General features: G+C 39.8%; 1 protein-coding gene and 1 long non-coding RNA gene across 9 annotated transcripts in view; one reads left to right on the top strand and one right to left on the bottom strand.

Moving 5' to 3' along the window:
- The window catches only part of OMA1 (OMA1 zinc metallopeptidase), a 47,427-nt gene extending 38,895 nt beyond the window's left edge, over window positions 1–8,532 (bottom strand). For 4 of the 5 annotated variants that reach the window (XR_010432797.1, XM_064665128.1, XM_064665125.1 and 1 more), the window contains exons 1-7: window positions 8,411–8,532; window positions 7,134–7,656; window positions 6,519–6,747; window positions 5,280–5,453; window positions 5,077–5,184; window positions 3,738–3,866; window positions 594–668 (exon numbers count right to left, since the gene is read on the bottom strand). Coding sequence is in view for 4 of the 5 variants with exons in the window: in XM_064665128.1 (XP_064521198.1) it covers window positions 594–668; window positions 3,738–3,866; window positions 5,077–5,184; window positions 5,280–5,453; window positions 6,519–6,747; window positions 7,134–7,636 (1,218 nt within the window). In the remaining variant the exon portion in view is untranslated. Of the gene's footprint in view, window positions 1–593; window positions 669–3,737; window positions 3,867–5,076; window positions 5,185–5,279; window positions 5,454–6,518; window positions 6,748–7,133; window positions 7,657–8,129; window positions 8,240–8,410 lie in introns of those variants that run through there. The other variant, XM_064665126.1, reaches the window with a different exon arrangement.
- A 233-nt stretch (window positions 8,533–8,765) lies between these two features.
- Window positions 8,766–10,814, top strand: LOC135419053 (uncharacterized). Of its 4 annotated transcripts, none has more exons than XR_010432801.1 (3): window positions 8,766–8,953; window positions 9,491–10,249; window positions 10,549–10,814. It is a non-coding gene; the product is annotated as an uncharacterized LOC135419053 (long non-coding RNA). The 4 variants fall into 4 exon arrangements; XR_010432799.1 differs by having other exon boundaries at window positions 8,766–9,593; window positions 10,078–10,249; XR_010432800.1 differs by having other exon boundaries at window positions 8,766–9,593; window positions 9,721–10,249.
- Window positions 10,815–17,565: the final 6,751 nt, after the last annotated feature.

Below are 17,565 nucleotides of genomic sequence, written 5' to 3'. Positions count from 1 at the left end.
AATTATTAAGAAAAGGAAGTTTTCCTTATGAAATATTAACACTAGATGGTGCTGCTCTCACTGTTATCTGACACCTTGCTCTATATTGCACTTTGCTAGAAACCAAAAAGTTTGTTTAGTTTCTTTAATATCAAATTAAAATCCAGAGGGAGGTGAAAAAAAGTAACTGAAAAAATAAATTCTGAGAAAAATGTTGAGGAGCTTCTGGCCAAATTTTTGTCTTACTTCAGCAAAGTTACACTGTTCCTATGGCTGCATTTAGGCTAAATGTTTAAATCTTTACACACAATTAAAACCAACTTATGGTTTAGCATTCTCCTTGTTATAAATATGTGGGTTTTTCTTCTAATAGTAATAAACTACACAGAAAATACACTGTGCAGTTAATGTGCAACTTTACAAACTTCCATTTTACAACCTGCAATTAGGCAGCGTGACTTTGTCTTTCCCTAAAAATTGTTTTATTTCCCACCACTTCATAAATCTACAGGTCTTCAAAAATTCACAGCTTACCTCTGTATGAAGTGTGAAACTCCCTTCAATTTAAACAGAAACTGAAAACATTGGTAATAAAACCAACCAATTCCAGTTACCTTTGCTGCAAACTGAAGTCCCACTTTATCAGCCTCAGCCTCCAGTGTTCTGCTGTAGGGTCTGTCAAACATGAACTGGAAAGAAGCACATCAAAGCTCTGTTTTTGGGTTTGAATGTGCACAAAGCTGGAGCATTGTAACTGCCTTTCTAACCTGCCCATAAGAAAAGGGGTTTATCTATCTTGTTCACATTGTACACGATCAGTATTAATTTTCTTAATGTAATCTTTAATTCCATTCTATGTAACTCATTGATCCTGTATTTAGTGGAAATCAATTCAAATTACACTTATTTTCATGGCCACTCTCACCAGCCAGTCCCATTTTGCAGCAACTGAAGGCTCAATACCAACTTTACACTAGAATTTTTTCACTTCACTCTTTTATTGACACCAAGATTTTTGTTGTAGCAACTGTAGGTAAAAATTCCAGTGGTTCCCTAAACTTTTCTGCTGACTGCCTTTAAGCCTGGTATCATCTGTTCTGCATGGCAAACAGTGCACAGTGTGGGATGTAGCCACGAGTGTTTCCATGCAGAAATCCTTATAAGTTTCAGGGGGAAAAAACCCCACCAAAACCCAAACAACACAAACCAGTTTGAAAAGAGAAGCACCAAAGAAGGGGTCCAATCCTTTGAGTACAGAAAGGTAACTGTAACTTTTTGCTTCTTTCCAAAGTAGCAGTGATAGTTTTTCTTTACTAGGTCAAAAATAGAAGCCAACCAAAGCTGATCCTCTAAAGATTTTTTAAAGCCAAATACTCTGGTTGATAAGTAAGCACTTATATGAGGTCACTTTCTAAATTCTTGGTTTCCATACAAACCTTAAATATTGCAATTATAAATATATTTTTTAAATCCTCTGATGATAAAGCCATTCCTGGAAGGGGAACACATACCTCTACTGCCTCGAAAATCCAGGTCTGCAGGTGCACATATGGTCACTAAACAGCAAAGATGCCCCTGGCTGGTCTGTCATGTATTCCTGAAGCATTTCCCACTTAGCCAAATAAACTATTTGTTTAATTATTAAATATTTTTTAGACAAGGAAATTAAATGGGTTACATAAAAAAGAGTCCAGAGTCATCTCACACACAGTACTTACTATTCATCTGCTACTGAAAAAATGAAACGGTTTAAAAAACCTTCTGTGAATGTGCTGGAATGAAAAATTAGAACCACAAACTCTGATCTAAAATCCTTGTCTGAAACTGGACATAATAAGAGGGATTTGAGTTTTCAAATCAGTTACCAGAGCTGTCTGTGGAATACAAATCTGTGAGGTGGACAAGGAAAGGAGTGTGGAGCACTGCAGCTGTACATATCTATGTGCAGGACATGAGCAAAACTCAAAGCTATGCCTTGAGCTATTCCAAGAATAATTCCTAGCTTTAGTTCCCATATAAAATAACTGCTGCTGTATAACAAAGCCAACATGCTTCAGTTCAGAAATACATGACTAAAGAACAACCACAGATGAACAGCATAAGGAAACTTAACAATTTATTAAGGAAAGCAAACCCACCAGCCTTTGGGGAAAAGGCAGAACTGGAGCTCACATGCCCAAAGACCTACAAAGAATCACTAAGAACTACTTAGAGTCAATAATAAAAAATACACAATAGTCAGTAGGTCAAAAAATTAAGCCTCTAGGACATAAGAGAAAAACAAATATACAGAGAGAAGCAAGTACTGCAATGTGGTTTAAATAACCCTTTCACAGAGTAGGAGGCTAAGGCTTTAAAAAGCAAAATACAGTTATGGAAGAAGAGGACAAGAAATATCCTGAGAAAGTTTGCAGAAAGGTTCCCTTTCCTGGAAGCACAAGAGGCAAATGTTGAATGGAGAAAACAAACAGGTGCTGCACTCCCGGGGGACTGAAAGAAATGAAATTTTCCATTCAGCATCTTTTTCATTTGGGGTGAAAGGTCTGCAGGTATCAATCACATCAATAGTACTGAAGGTGAGTTTGATCAGCCTTTTAACCCAGGACACTGCTGTACAGCATGAGACATGTTTCTCACAGCACACCAGCACTATGAGCTTAAACCTCAATTCCATTTGCAACCTAAAGCACAGCTCCAGTCCATGATTCCCAAATATCCATGCAGTTAGCCCAGGACAGGAGAAGAGATGCTGACAGGGAGTGGAATCTTGCTGTCTGAATTATGAGCAGTCTCAGGATTGATTCACACTCGTTCTTTGCCAAATTCAGCTCTTCAAAATGCTGGCCAGTGTTCATCAATGTATTGGTTTCTCAGCTACTTGTACAAAATATCCCAGCTCCTTAGAGATAATTTATGCTCAGAATCCACATATCTCCTCATTAGCATAAGAGCTACCAAAACAGATTGATTCTGTTTAATTTCATCTTTTTGAGGAACTGGGGGAAATCTCAGGAAAAGCATCAAGTCCAAGTAATCAAAGAGCTCTTTCACTTAAATTCAGATTCAAGTTTTATGATCTAAGCAAAATTTATTTTTAAAAAACACACTTTTATAAAAAATAAATGAATCAGTAACTGTCCAAAGGCAGAGAGAAAATTAGACTGTGGAAGAAAATTGGCACCACAGAGCCTCTGAATTTTACTTTGTTGGAATATATGCTGGCTGAAAAGATTATTTCAGCAAGTTTTACTACAGCATGATTTAAACACTCTTAAGGAGTGTTTAGATTCTCAAATTTTTAATCTTGGAAACCATTCTTACCACTACCATTACATCTAAACAATTCCATATATTTTATTTGCTTTAGGAACAATTTAACAACTAGGTAAAAGAAAAACATGTCATTTTAACATACATAACTTTAAAGGGCAAGTTACATTTCTAAAAGATAATCATCTGCCTTAATTGGCAGCTGGTACCTGGAGCCTGTGCAGCTCAACCAAGTCATGTAGGGAGATCTAAAGTTCTTCATGATGACAAATGAAAATCAGCACCAACCACAGCAGAAGCAGATTTTTAAAAATGTATTTCCTTCAATAACATACTCAAATATTAATTTTTGCTTATATTTCTCCTCTTGCCTTTTTCCCCAAACATACTATTTACTGTAGTGAAAGATTCAAAATTATCATTAAAATTAAGATTAAAAATGTCTTTCTGAGGAAGTCAGGGAGGATAACACAAAATGCCAATCTTACCTCCTGCAACTTGCTCTGAATCCACTGGCCAACAACTGCCAAACTATCCCGAGGACAGATGGCCCAAATCATGGTGAGAAAGATGAGGGAGAGAAAATCCAGGATGTGCACCAGGCTGGCTTTCTCTGCCTGCAAACAGAGATTGTCCCATTTTCATTCCTTACAGTCTGACATTTCCTTAGAACACAACAGAATTTGGAAACACTTTAAAAATCACAGATTTGGTTTTTTTCTGTGCAGCTACAGGAACAGGGCACAAGATTCCCTGCTTGAACAAATAAAAAAATCCAGTTGGATACAAGGTACTTTCAGTCTGGAATCCACAGCAGCTGTGGAATACAGCTGGAGCAAACACATCTGGCCATCACCCTATTTGAGAGACACAAAGCTGGAGGTAAGATGGGGATGACATACAGAGAGTTCTTCAGTAAAAAGTCCAAGAAACACCTCAGTTGGAATGAAAAATCTATAAAGAGACCTCAAAGACTATTCTTTACATTAATTTGAGAAGAAACAGATATCACTGAGACAGGATCCCTAATGGGAATAGGGGACAGTAGACATAATGTATTTATCTTTTGTTTTCTGCTGCACTGCTTTCATTTCAGAATCTGAGAGATCCTGAAAAAATAAACTGAAATTATTCTGTTTTCCAGAGCTCTATTTGACATGGAACAAATTGATCTGAGCACTTACAAGTGGGATCATGCAATAGTTCTCTTTATGCCAGCTGGGTGACACAGGTTCCACATAAACAAGGTAAGTTCTTTTTACTATGAGAAATGCATTTTTTAGAAGTTCAAAGGGGTAGTTGGCTCAACTGAGCCCAAGAAACAACATTGTGAACTGTTGCTCACCCAAAATCACAAGAATCAAGCTCCAGGCATTCCAGAGTTTGACATTCTAAACCAGTGTGTAACTATAATAAAAACACTATGGGTTTTAGGATAATCTTTTAAGTATATCCACGTCTGTAGGTATTAACAAGTATAGGAGTAACAAATTGAGTTGCTGAGTACCTCCAGTTCTTTATATCTGAGCAATGAGAGAGGCATCTGCAGACCAAGTTCTACATGACTGTTAAAAGTGAACCATAATCCACCTGTGCAGCTGTGAAAAAAACACTGGCAGACTTTGTGCTAACAGGGACCAGTAGAGGCCTTCTGACAGTTATTAAGTATTACACCAATAATAGGGATCTACTGTAGCGGACCAGACATTTCAAATTCCATTTTTCATTAATTAGAGTCACATTGAAAACTTGGTTGGTATAATATGATCAAAATTAAAGTAATTAGAATAATTTAAGAATATCAGACAACTTTCTTTAAAAACTTACTGCGTGTTCCAGCACAGCATGAGCTATTTCATGTCCCAAAATAAATGACAGCTGATGAATATCAGAAACTGCATCGAGCAATCCAGTGAAAACAAACACTTGCCCATTCTGTAAACAAAAAATGAATAAAAATTAAGTGGAAGACACATAAATAAAATGCTGTTTCAATGTTATTAATAATGTTTGCATTGTGTTCAACTTACTGGAAGCACAAAAGCATTTACACCTGGTTCATCCACCACGTGAATCACCCACTTGAGTGCTGAGACCTCTGGAACATCCTTATTGCTTTCAGACAAATGCCCCACAACTCTCTCCACAACCTGGTATCTTGCATCTGTCTCAGGCAACATTTGATTTTTGAACTCCTCCATCCACTGAAAAAAAAAAAATTCACTGACTGCCATGCAGAACAAACACACAGTGAATGACTAATTAGTAAACTAATTTAGTGGCTACATACAACTTAGATAAAACTAAGTTTCAATGCATTTTTCTTTCATATAGCCAATGTCAATACCTTAGAGTTCAGCCTTTGAGACCCACAAGCAAAAGAATAATAAACTTAAAAGAAAGTAAACTGATCACAGATCAAAAATAAGATAGTATAAACTACAGGAGGCTACAGCCTCCTGTATCTGGCATTTTTCTAAACATAGTTAAACTTGGCATCACAATTCAGAGAACCTTTGTATCCCCTCTTGAATTTCCATCTGAATTTGTAATTTTTGCCTATCTGAATATTCCTGTTGTAATTTGTAAGGTGGGCAAATTTATACAAAATATGTATTTTGAAAATATCCTTGTACTTGTTCTGTTCTTAACTCATATCTGAGAGAAAGGACTATAGTGACATTTGGATATGGTTTATCAAGTTTCACTGACTTTAGAACAAGAAGACACAGAACTCAAAGCTACAGAAACTAGTTCTGGACAGTTTAAATAGGCAGTTTAAAAGAAGCCAATTAAAGAATAACAAGCTAATCAAATACACACACAAAAAAAAGAACAGAATGCAGGTAGAGAGTACTACCTTACAAAGTGACAGCTTCAAAGAGAGGACAAGTGCCAAAGAATGCTGCAATCAGCTCAGAAACTGAGACAAATCTCAGCATACACCTGTTCTTCTAAGATCCTACCAGATTTCCATATTTCTTTTACAAAATTCTCTTCAATCACAGTAACACAGAAATGTTTGTTACATGCATGTCATGTGGCTTTAATGTGCCCCTGATGGAAAGAGAACTCTTAAAAAGGATGGGAACAAGAGGAGAAGGTAACAGATGGGGGGGCTCAGCAGGGTTTTGAGTGTGAACTTCAAGACTTATCAAGGACACTACAAGGTTTGTTTGCCCATCTCGTTAACAGGGTTATCTCATCACCTACAAAAAAAAGCATTAACAGTTCTAGAGTATTTTAATTTTTTTTCTTTAAAATCTTACCATTTCATATTCCATCTGTGACAGTTCCCTAAAATGCTCCTTCCCAAACACCAGCAGTCGAGCACGCCCAGTGATGGGTGTCTCCTCCAAGTGAGTAAAATAAAACATGATAAATACAACTCCTAAGCTACTGACACCCAGGAGGATCTTCCATTTATTTTTTCTTGCACTTTCTTTAAACAGTTCCCGTTTATTAGGAGGAAGTGCCTTCCACCAATTTCTTATGCTCCTGTAAGATACAAATAGTGTTAACTTAGGACATAGTTAAAAAGAAATTTGTTAGTGTCTGCCCTTGCTGTATTCTCTGTTATAGTTTCATCTCATGTAGCAGCTTATGGAAGGTTATATTATAATTGGCTTCTACTCCACTCCATTTCTTCCCTCGAACATGAGAAGAAGGAATGCCCCTCAGTGTGTTGGTTCACCTTCCTCTACCACATGTAAATGAGAAGGAAAAGAGCAAAAGATACACCCAACACCTCTGAAAATGGAAAAAACCCTTCTTGTTGAGCAAACTGTCAGTCAAACAATACCACAAACACACCTGCCATCCTCCACAAACTCACACTTTGCATGATGGGGTCTTGCACTGAGAGCGAAGTAACAGTATTTTACCTGCCAAGAATGATGGCAAGTAATTTCTGAGCTGGCTTAACAATGATCCAGAAAAGAGGAACTGGCGCAGCCTGAAATGCTGGTGATGTGCGAAGAGACCTGATGATGTGAATGTTCCAAGCAGAACAGTGATGTGGGAGTTCCCCTACGGAACAGATCCGGAGGGATGTGGTCTTCTCCCCCTGTGGCCGAGAAGACTGGACACAAAACCTTCCCGAACTGTGGTGTGCATTCCTGTATACTCCTGCATTTGGGACATTCAAAACACACTTCAGTCCTTTACTGATGAAGTTTCTGTGGCAGACAGGGTTTCCAGTCAAAAAATAGTTTCTAGTATTTCCACTCAAATCCAGCCTTTGGCATCTAAATCTGTTGATGTGAGTTCGGCACCATCCCGTGTAAGACCTAGAGAGGTTATTGCACTTCCCCTGCTTGCTCAAAGATGCCAAATGAGAGAAAACACAGTTCCTGCCCGGCAGCTTTAGACCACAGATGATATTCATAACTTCTTTGGCTGGTTACCCTGAAACAAAGAAAAAAAGTAGCAGAGAGGCATTAAGAACACCCACCCACCCCCCCCCCCCAAACACGAAACTCTGAATCATTATTTCATTGCTCCTGAACAGATACTGTGTATTTGTTTGCCAACAGCTGCATTGCACAAAACGGTCACAGTCACAAGTGCACCCGGTTGCAGTTTCAAGATACCAATCCTTCCGATAGTGAAGGAAATCCCTGTCGAATATCACTGAAAATAAAACAAGGTGTGATTTATTTTTCCCTTTCACTTTTAGTACCACCAGTCCAGAGTGACTGCAGGTGTCCCTCGTGGAAGACAGGTGTCACCTTTCCCTGCTGCCCTCGGGTGTCATTCCTATCTATGAGGAAAACCAGGATCTATGAGCATGTTACTGCTACTTTGCTCCGGGCCTAGTAACAAAATGACTCAACACAGCAAAACCAAGTGTCTCTGCCAGCCGGGATCCTCTGACTCACGGGCGTGGACATGGGAATGCCTTGGGACGGACAAGCCCCAGCCACCCCCTCGCTCATTTTCACCCCCTGGCTCCGACCGCGGCCTTCGCTCCCTCCCTGACCCTCCGAGGGGAACCGCGACTATCGTGACATGGGCTGACGGGAGGGGGGAGAAGGAGACGCGTCACTCGGAGGCGCCCGCCGGCATAATGGCGGGCGGGGGTGGGGGGAGCTTTGGCCGGCTCTTAGCTGCACGTCCCGGGGACTGGGAAGGACCTCCTGCACCGGGCTCCCCTACTCACCACCGCGGGAGGCGGAGGAGGAGGGGGCGGACGGCGGAGACGATGTCGATACCGGGGCGGAGGGCGGGAAGCGAGACGGGCTCCGCGTCCCTTCCCTCAGGCGGGGTCGCCGCCGCCGCCGCCGCCGCCGCCGCCGCTTCCTTCAGGGGCGGCCGCCATTTTGTGTGGCGCGGGCAGCGGCGCTGCCCCTCGTGAGGCGCGGAGCCCGCTCTGCTGAGCGCCTTAACCCTGGCTTTGCCCGCGGTGTTACCTTGTTGCAAAAAATTTAGTATATCAAAATTGCCATAAGTCAGGGTGTTCTTTGATGTAGGATCTTCGTGTGCTTTCGAGCCTAAATCAGCGGAACAGGCAGCAGCCAGCATCCCCTAGTTAAGGACATCCAGGAACTAACAAGCTACAAGGATGCAGTAAATCAAAGATGATGATGTATATCTATGCACACATTGCTAACTTGGCAAAATACAGTCCATGTATGCTACAGCTGAACTGTGCTAATTATAGTACTAAAAATCACGCCTACAGGTCAAAAAGACCCCTGCCGAGGTCAAGACCCTTCTCCTGAGCATGTGTAGAAGTTCACTGGGGTTATGTAACTTGTATGGGAATTCCTAATCAATCATAATGCAGGGGCTGTGCTTGGAAAGTTAGTAACTCCGAATTTCTGCCTGTAAATAATAGTGTGAAAAGTCCAGTGGCCGTGCTTGATTCATGGAACACCACTGAGCACCCAGCCTTGTGCAGCTCTGAGATAAATAATCAGCAACTCTCTATAGAGTTGCATTATTGGCTTGTTGCACACCTGGTTACAAATCTGATTTTGAGGGCAACAACCTCACAGCCCCGAGTCCTGACTGGTTAAGCATCCGGAGCCAGAGTGATGTACTGGGATGTATGGTAATGGCAGGGCAGCCCAGGCTACACACAAGTCTTAGTGCTTTGCATGCAAACAGAGGCCCTGTGGTTGTGAAAAGTAAAGAAACACAAATCTTTGCCTTCCACAGTCACGTCCTCTCTGTGAACACAGTGAAGTATTGTTCAGTGTTTGTTGAGACTCATTAGTCCATCCCTTTTTATCTGCAGAGCCCTCTGCTGTGACAGTTCTTAAGCATTGATGTCCACTGCCTATGAAAATATGTAGTGAACAGATACTGGAGTCCAGGCCAGAAAGAAACTTCATTTAATGGTAAGTAGAAAATCTGTTTTCATCAGACACAATTCCTTTATGACCTGCCCAGCCTCCATTGTCATAAGAGGCATGAAGAGTAAAATCTGTCAGTCAATAACATGGCATTAATTTTTGTGACTGTCAGCTCCAATCACAAAACCAGCTGAGCTGTAGCAGCAGAAAAGTACTTTGTCTAACCTAAGGCTTGTGTGTGTCCCAGCTGTCAAGAAATAAAGAACTGAGATGGAAACCCTCATTAATATCCTTATTAGACTTTGTATTTGCTTGCTCTTCTTGTTTTCTTTATCTAGAATTCTCAGTTCCTAAGCCAAGCATTAGGGCTTTCTACCATTTCTTCTGTGGAGCAAATGTCATTTTTCCACCTTAGAGTCTCCACTTTATATCAAGTCTGCTGAAAACATATTGTTTTGTATTATTTCTTGGCATATTTCTTTTTCCTGTTACTTGTTTCTCCAACTGCATTGTTTAACTGTCTGCATAGAGGGTACAGGAGCTTTTTCTGCATTCCTGACTCGCCTGAATTCCTGTTAAACACAATGGATGTTTTGAGTGTGCAAGGATGGGGATAAAAGTTGTGTTCTGCATTCTGCTTTTCTAAAGTGGCATCGCTTACAATTAAAACTTCAAAGAGACAAGCAGCAAATACAGCACAGGTAATTATAGGATATCTCTATCAAATACCAACACTAAATATATCTTAGATGAAAATCTGGTAAACAGTTGAGCAATTGGAGAGTTATAAAGTGTTTTTCTCTAAATAGACATGTTGTGAAAAAAAACACATTCTAACTAGTAATTTATACCGTGGCTTCTCTTGAATTTTAATGAATTTATATGCATATAACCATTTTTTTTTCCCTGAGAAAATAAAATAGAGTGTTCTGTGATAAAGAGAGTAGGTTAAGATTTGTTTTGTAGCTGAGATTTTACTTACAAACCTCATCTCTCCTAGAAAAAAAGACTGTGGTTCCCATTTCTGAAGAAGACCAGAAAGCAAGTTTTCAATCCTTAAGACTTCATAAGACCTACTTAGAGGTCATAAGTGATTTCCTGAGTACAATTAGCACTTTAACAGGTACAATTTTCCTGTGTAGTTGTGTCCATTAGTATTTCTTTATCTCTCTATGTAAGTAGTTGTGCTGAACTGAATGAGATTTTGTTTATATATGAAATTATTCACACAAGCAAATGTCAAACGAATAAAAGCAATGAAAACCAGTTTAAATTAAAAATAAAGGCTATTTTTCCTGTATATTTGGATATTTGGTACTGAAGTCTCCCTGCTACCAGTTTTGTTCATCACTATTAAAAGATGTCAGTTAAAATATATAGTTTTCAACTGCAAATGAAAAAACTTAATATAAAATAATAAAATATTTGAATTCTATAAAAATCCAAGGAAAAACTAAGTATTAATCGATGCCTTTGTCATTCAAGTTTCAGTGTAATTCATTTCTGCTCACAGGTACTGAGCTAAAACCTTGGCAGAAACAATGCACTCCATCATCTTCTGCAAGTCAGAAATTGGAGTTAATGCCACTTAGCCTGTTTGGCCATTTGAAATCTCAGGACCTCACCCAGGCAACACTTCTCCTAAATGCCAAGATTTTCCCAAATCCTGTTCACTAGAAGTTCCTGTCTTGATCCCCCTGTTGTATTATGTACTAACTGTCCCTTGCCCTCCCCCACTGAGACACCAATTCCTATTTAAGAATTGAATAGGTAATAACTATTTCTGCTTGTTATCTATGTTGTTGATGTTAAAAAAAAAAAAAGTAGATTTAAAATCCAGAAGATGAAGTTACTGACCCAACCAGAAGTTTACTGCAAAACTGTCTAAAACTTGTGATAAAATTCAGTACCAAATTTAATTTCAAAACATGTATGAAGAGGTTGTAAATAAGGAGTGCTCTTTTCTTTGCTTGCTATTTCACAACATTTTAATGCAAGACTCAGGAAAAGCTTGGATGCTTAACAGTTGCAAAACTGGCAGAAATTCTGAGAATCTGTCACCTAATTTCTATTCTTCTCGCTTCTTATACTGCAAATAATTTGTAAACTGCTTTTAAAGCAGCTGACCTGCATAAAACATCAGTGAAAATAGTAAACAACACAGAATTCTTCTACTTGCTGTCTAAAATGCCAAATGCATTTGGAGTGACAGGAAAAAAGGGAGCATGAATTAACTGTCTATACTTGAGAGATTTTGCTTAAGTCCTTCAGAATTGAGACAGTTATAAAGTATCTTATTTCCAACAACAGCAAAAGAGCACGTGAAGATGGGAGGGGAAAAAGAAAACTCAACAGACTGGACTGGTTGGGTGCCACCAGTACTGTTGGGCCCATATGGAAAAACCTCAGTGGAAAATTAGCAATTCACATTTTCATAATTCAGTCTTTCATTTAGATAATACAAACTCTCCCTAATTGTTCTGTGGTGCTTGATTGGTACTGGAGTAGGGCTGGAGTGTTATCCCTCGGGGACTAACTAGGGATCATCGGGAAAATGAGATGTGGATCTTGTCAGGCTGCCTGGCATGGATGAAATTTTAACTAGATAGGGCCTGGTACAAGGAATTTTGTTAGAACTGCTGAGTAATAATTGTAAAAGTTCAGGAAGTTGATTTTTCCTGCTTTGATAGGAATTGTAATGGCTTAAGATTAATTTTAGCATTAAAAAAAAAAAAAGAGAGAGTAATTGCAGTGCTTAAAAGCCTGAGGCAAATCAGTGAAAATGCTTTGGAAAGGATAATTATACCTGCACGAGGAAGACATCTGTTTAATGGCATTAACTGGCCCAATTAAGGAGAAGTGGAGGAAGGGCCAATCTGTGATTTCTTTAACTGTTCTCTGAAAAACTGGCTTTGATATGCAAGCAATAGAAATTGGTTTGGCTTTCTCTAAGGTGATCCTCCAAGGTTTAAACATTTTAAGGACTATTGGGGGGATCTTGTCTCCAGTTGTCAGTAACATCACAGATATGCAGTGTTCTACCATCAAAACGAGTGGCCTCGGGAGTGTTTACAAGGAAGGCATTACAATTCACATCATCAACCTAATCTGGCCATAATTCCAGTCTAAACATCCCTAAGAGATTATCTTTAAGCAGGGGAAGATGAGAAAAGAAGAGGATTCTTTGTTGTTCCAAAACAGTGGCAGGTTTGGCTATTTTACCACTGATAAGAGCTGGAAGCTGCAGGCTGGTGAGAGCAGTGGAGGATCTGCTGCCACAAAGCTTCCCCTGGGGCTTCCCTGCTCCAACCCAGAGTAATGGGTGTGCTTTTAAATGTGAGTGTGGAGCAGACAGTTGTCAACTCACACCAGTCACAAACTAACACGGGGATTTTGTGTCGAAGAATTTGAGAATACATATTTGGATATATAAGCAGGAATATATTTACCAGGGGGAGCAGAGAGAACAGAGTTTAAGAGGGTTTTAATCCTTATCTTTCATTTCCTTGCTGTAGTGCTGGCATTGCTTCTGGCACTGTCCTCAGATCTGGAGTGGTTAAAGAAGTTTGAGTTAAAAGCGAAGGCCAGAAGTCCCTTTGTGCAGTTGCACAAGGGCAGCAGGGCTGTACAGGAAGGGCAGCACTGGCCTCCTCAGAGCTGTAGCACAGAGACAGGATTTTTTTTTCTCTACCTATGTTTAATTTGAGCTTTTCAAGGCAGCCCTTCAGCAGTTGGAATTGCAGAACATAATTTAGGCAACAGCCAGCTCTAGCATGGTTACAGCAAGCATACCCTCCATTAAATAACCCAGGGAGGTAATAGCACAAGGACACCCTCTCCTACCACTCACAGAACCCACTGCAAAGGGAACAGAGCCTGATCACTTAAATACAGTGAGAAAACATGCAATTAGAACATGATGATGATGTAATCAGGAAAAGGAGAACTAGAAATTTCAGAGTTAAAAATTTCTACATTTGAATAATAAAAAACTTTTTGATTTTTCAAATTGAAAGCTGCCAAGGGGTTCATTGTCTCCTTTCCAATGAGAACATCAAGAGAGGTCAGAAATTCAAACAGGCTGAACATGATGGACTGTTACAGTAAAATACAACATCTACCATGAGCAAAAGAGATGTCACGTGGGAGGTGGCATGACAAGGAGGAGAGAAGTGAGTGCTCAGCAGGAGCAGTGGGTCTGTTTGGTTTATTCAAGTCCAGATCCTACAGTAGCTTTACAAAGCCTTAGTCAAGAGAATGATCTAGTCCAAGGAGAGGTTCTCTGAGCTCAGTGCTGCAATTAATCTTCCCATTCTATGATTAATTGCAGACACCTTCCCCCTCCTATTAAATGACCCTGGGGCATTGGCAGTCCCCGAGCAGCAGGCTCAGGACTAGCAAGGAAACACCTGACCACAACACATGGCTTGCATGGGGCAGTCCTTTCATGATTAATAAAAACATGAATGGCACCACAACAGCCTCTCTTCTCAATCTCAGCTTCTAAAAAGAAAAGCAGGACCCAAAAAAAGATGCAGACACTGTTACCTGTTATGATGTTTTCAACAATCAGTCACTTTTCCCTCTCCTAATGAAAATTATGCCTACATGTTTATATTCTAATATAAAATCTCATCATTCACTTTTAAATTAATATTTCTTTTCTCATGACAGAAAAGAGAAAAATGCAGTGATTTTAAAAGACTGTTGAAAGCCACAGTAGATCCCCAGAAAAGACTGCACATCCCATGATCCCTGATGGAAGGACATTTCCAGCCTCTCAAACACGTGGCTTTGATCAGCTCTGCATAAGTTAAGAAATGGTTAAGCAATGCATTCCAAAACTTTTTATTCTCATCCCACATTTCTTCAGCACTGAGGGCTGCTCAGCTCTAGATTTTTAATTTAATCTGTTTTATAAAGGGCTGATTGCAAAACTTTGTGGAGTTAGGCTAAGTTCTGAATTTTCTTGTGACATGGGAAAATTCAGCCTAGATCTCAAATTCTCACTTCATCTTCTATGAGTACAAGTGAATATTCCTGACTGACAACCAACCAGCTGGGATGTGTTGTCTTAAGGCACCTGATAAATTATAGACCCTGCTCCAAAACTTTGAGAATGTATTAATACTGCTGCTGCAATTGCATAAAAAGCTTATTTTGGGGAAATGGGATGCATCAGCCCCATTCTGTGTATCCAAAGCTCGAAGTTTTCAACAGGTAAGTGAACAAGAGTGGAAAGCGTTTATGCTGAGCCAAAAATTATTACCCAACAGCATCTATAAACAAAGGCAGGAACAGAATCAAAACCTTTCCCTTTTTCCTTGATGTCCTATTCATTCAGTAGAACCAGGGCTGCATATTTAATGGTTTGCCATTAAATTGTAGTAGCACATTCCCTGATTATGACTAGAATTACAAACTTGTAACACTGAAACTAATGCAGGGAAGAGAACGGACCCAGCTGCAGTGTCCGGGTGGAGTGGGCACAGAAGCAGGTTGGAGGGATGGGATTTAGACATCCACACCCAGCACAGAGAATGGAACTGCCAATGTATCAACATTTAACAACCAGCATTATTTTCTTTAAAAAGTCTTTCCTCATGGATGTGACCCCCCGAATGAGGAATGCAGCAGATGAGTAGGTAGCAAAGGGGTCCGGTTGTAGTGCCTTGGCCAAGTTCCAACTTCAGTAATTACTCCCTGCTCTTAAATTCCCCCCACAGCTCTGTTGGAATAAAGCTCTTTTTCAGTTTGTCCTGGAGCATTGTGTAGTGTTTCTGTGAAGCTGTACAACACTGAAAAATATCTCCTCCCATTAAAATTGCCCAGGGAATTTAGGTAGACAGAAAGCTATTACTAGAGTTGGAATGTGGGCAGAACACCAAGGTTAACTTACACTTGCATTGGGATCAAGGGATCTTTGCTGACTAGGAGTGTCAGACCCTTATTAAAGAGCACAAGTGGGAATAGCTCACTGTGCTGCCTGAATACAAACTTGGGAACTTGGGATCTCTGCTCTTGGAAGCAACACAACACCTGGGATGTTTCCTAACAAATGACTCTGTATAAAAGCCTCTGGTGCTGTGGAGTGTCTTATCACAACCTTATTTGGTTATTTAGTAATATTTATGAAATTATTTGTTGATTAAAAAAGTTCCAGAAACTTTAAAAAAACTACCAACAACAAAAAGCAAAGCAGATTTTAAAAGAAGTCTACCAACAGAAAAGCAGCAATATAACCCAAATATGCCGAGGCAATTATTTGAATTTCAGTAAGAACTCCACAGAGTATTTAAGTATTTAAGCAAGCTGAGCCAGGCCTGCAGCAGGAGTGAAAGCATTCTGTGTTATATTAAATAGACAACTGCAACAGTTTTCTTACCCTCTAAAGTAGGACTGATTTAAAATATTTAGGTAACTGACTCCCAAATTCACTTATACCAAAAAATTCATTCTTACTCAACTAGAATAATTGACAACTGTCACTTTACAAATTCCTGTGGAAAGGAAGAAAACTCCAAATCCTATTTCTCAGGGAGCGGCACCTGCCTCCAGCTGTCTCCTCTCCCTCCTCCTTGATGAGCAAACGACAGGGAACAGACAAAAGACAAGCTCCTACTTTGGCCTTCTGTTATGGATTAAAGACAAGCAGCTTCCCCTTTTCCTTCTTTAGGCTTTGCATGGACTATATGTAAATGGATGTCTAAGGAGTTTCTCCCATTTCTGTTGGAAGAAATCCTACTGCTCCACTTCTGTCATGGTTTTTCCTGCATCTTTCATCACAGAGCATCCCTATCCTTCTACTGCCTAAACTCTTACCACTTATGGACTTTCTACTTCCACAGATTTATAAACTAAAGCCTTTTGGAGTTTGATGTTTGCTGCCTGGAGCAGCTGCCAATTCAGGAGGTTGATGGCTGCTCTCCTGCTTGGAGAGCACGGGAGCGCAGCCTCATCTTCCAGCACAGAAAGCTTCTCTCCCCCTTTCCTTTGCCACATGCTCATCCCCAGGCAGCAGCAGGGATGCTGATTTCCGTGCCTGTGTTACCCTTACAAAGTTGTTTGTCGTTTCTAAGAAATTTGCAGCCCGAACTTTGAGTAATGCCTTTCACAACACACTCCAGCAACTCCCAAGTGTCTTAATGATCTACAAAGCCTGAATTACCATTTCCACGTGTTTTGGCAGCAGTGGAAACACATTTTCCAGTTTGCATTGAGTCCCATTCATCTGATTTGTCAGGCCCTGCCAGCCTCTTTATAAATCATTATTTTGGGACCACAGAGCAGTGTGTGCACTGCTCTCACACCCACCTGCAGTCAGCTCCTTCCACCTACGTTCTGGTGACCTGAGGCTGCTCCGCTTCCAGTCCAGGCCTGCTGGGCTCCTTGGACTCACGGATTGGGTCTGGTCTGCCTGAACCCTGGGAAGGACCCTGCCTGCCAGAGAGTGTTTATAACTCAGAATAGGTGTAAAATCAGAGCTCCAGGTGTAAATACAATGAAAATCCCCTCTGCCACCAGAGAAGGACACCGCCTGGATATTCCTTCACATAAAAATAATAGTAGTTACCTTTCTTAGAAAATAACTGAGATCTATAGCTAAAATTATTAAAATTATCAAGTTAAGTCAGTTTGTCATATTGATGATTCTATAATAGTTTAGTAACTCTTTTCCTATTTTTAAGTCATTCATTTACCAACATTACAATAATCTGCCTTTTATTTTTTTAATTTCACATCCCTCCTTCTAAGTCAAAATCCATTTAATGGTCATCTGTATCCTCATATCTTTATTTTATTTCACGTTATTCAAATGTCAAATGTGAAATATTTTTCAGAATAAAAGTGCCCTTTTCCACTGACTTTTTTTTACTGGTGAATTTTCCCCTCTGTAAATAAGGAAGGAACAGGTTTAAAGACAAGAGTTTTTAGAAATATCTATATACCTATATATAAATATATATATATTTATATAGATATGTAATGCTTCTATGACACTAAAAAAAGTATTATT

Source organism: Pseudopipra pipra, chromosome 9 (assembly GCF_036250125.1).
Source record: "Pseudopipra pipra isolate bDixPip1 chromosome 9, bDixPip1.hap1, whole genome shotgun sequence".
NCBI classification, from domain to species: domain Eukaryota; kingdom Metazoa; phylum Chordata; class Aves; order Passeriformes; family Pipridae; genus Pseudopipra; species Pseudopipra pipra.
Note: the sequence above shows the minus strand (reverse complement) of the source record. Positions and strands in the feature narration are given on the sequence as shown.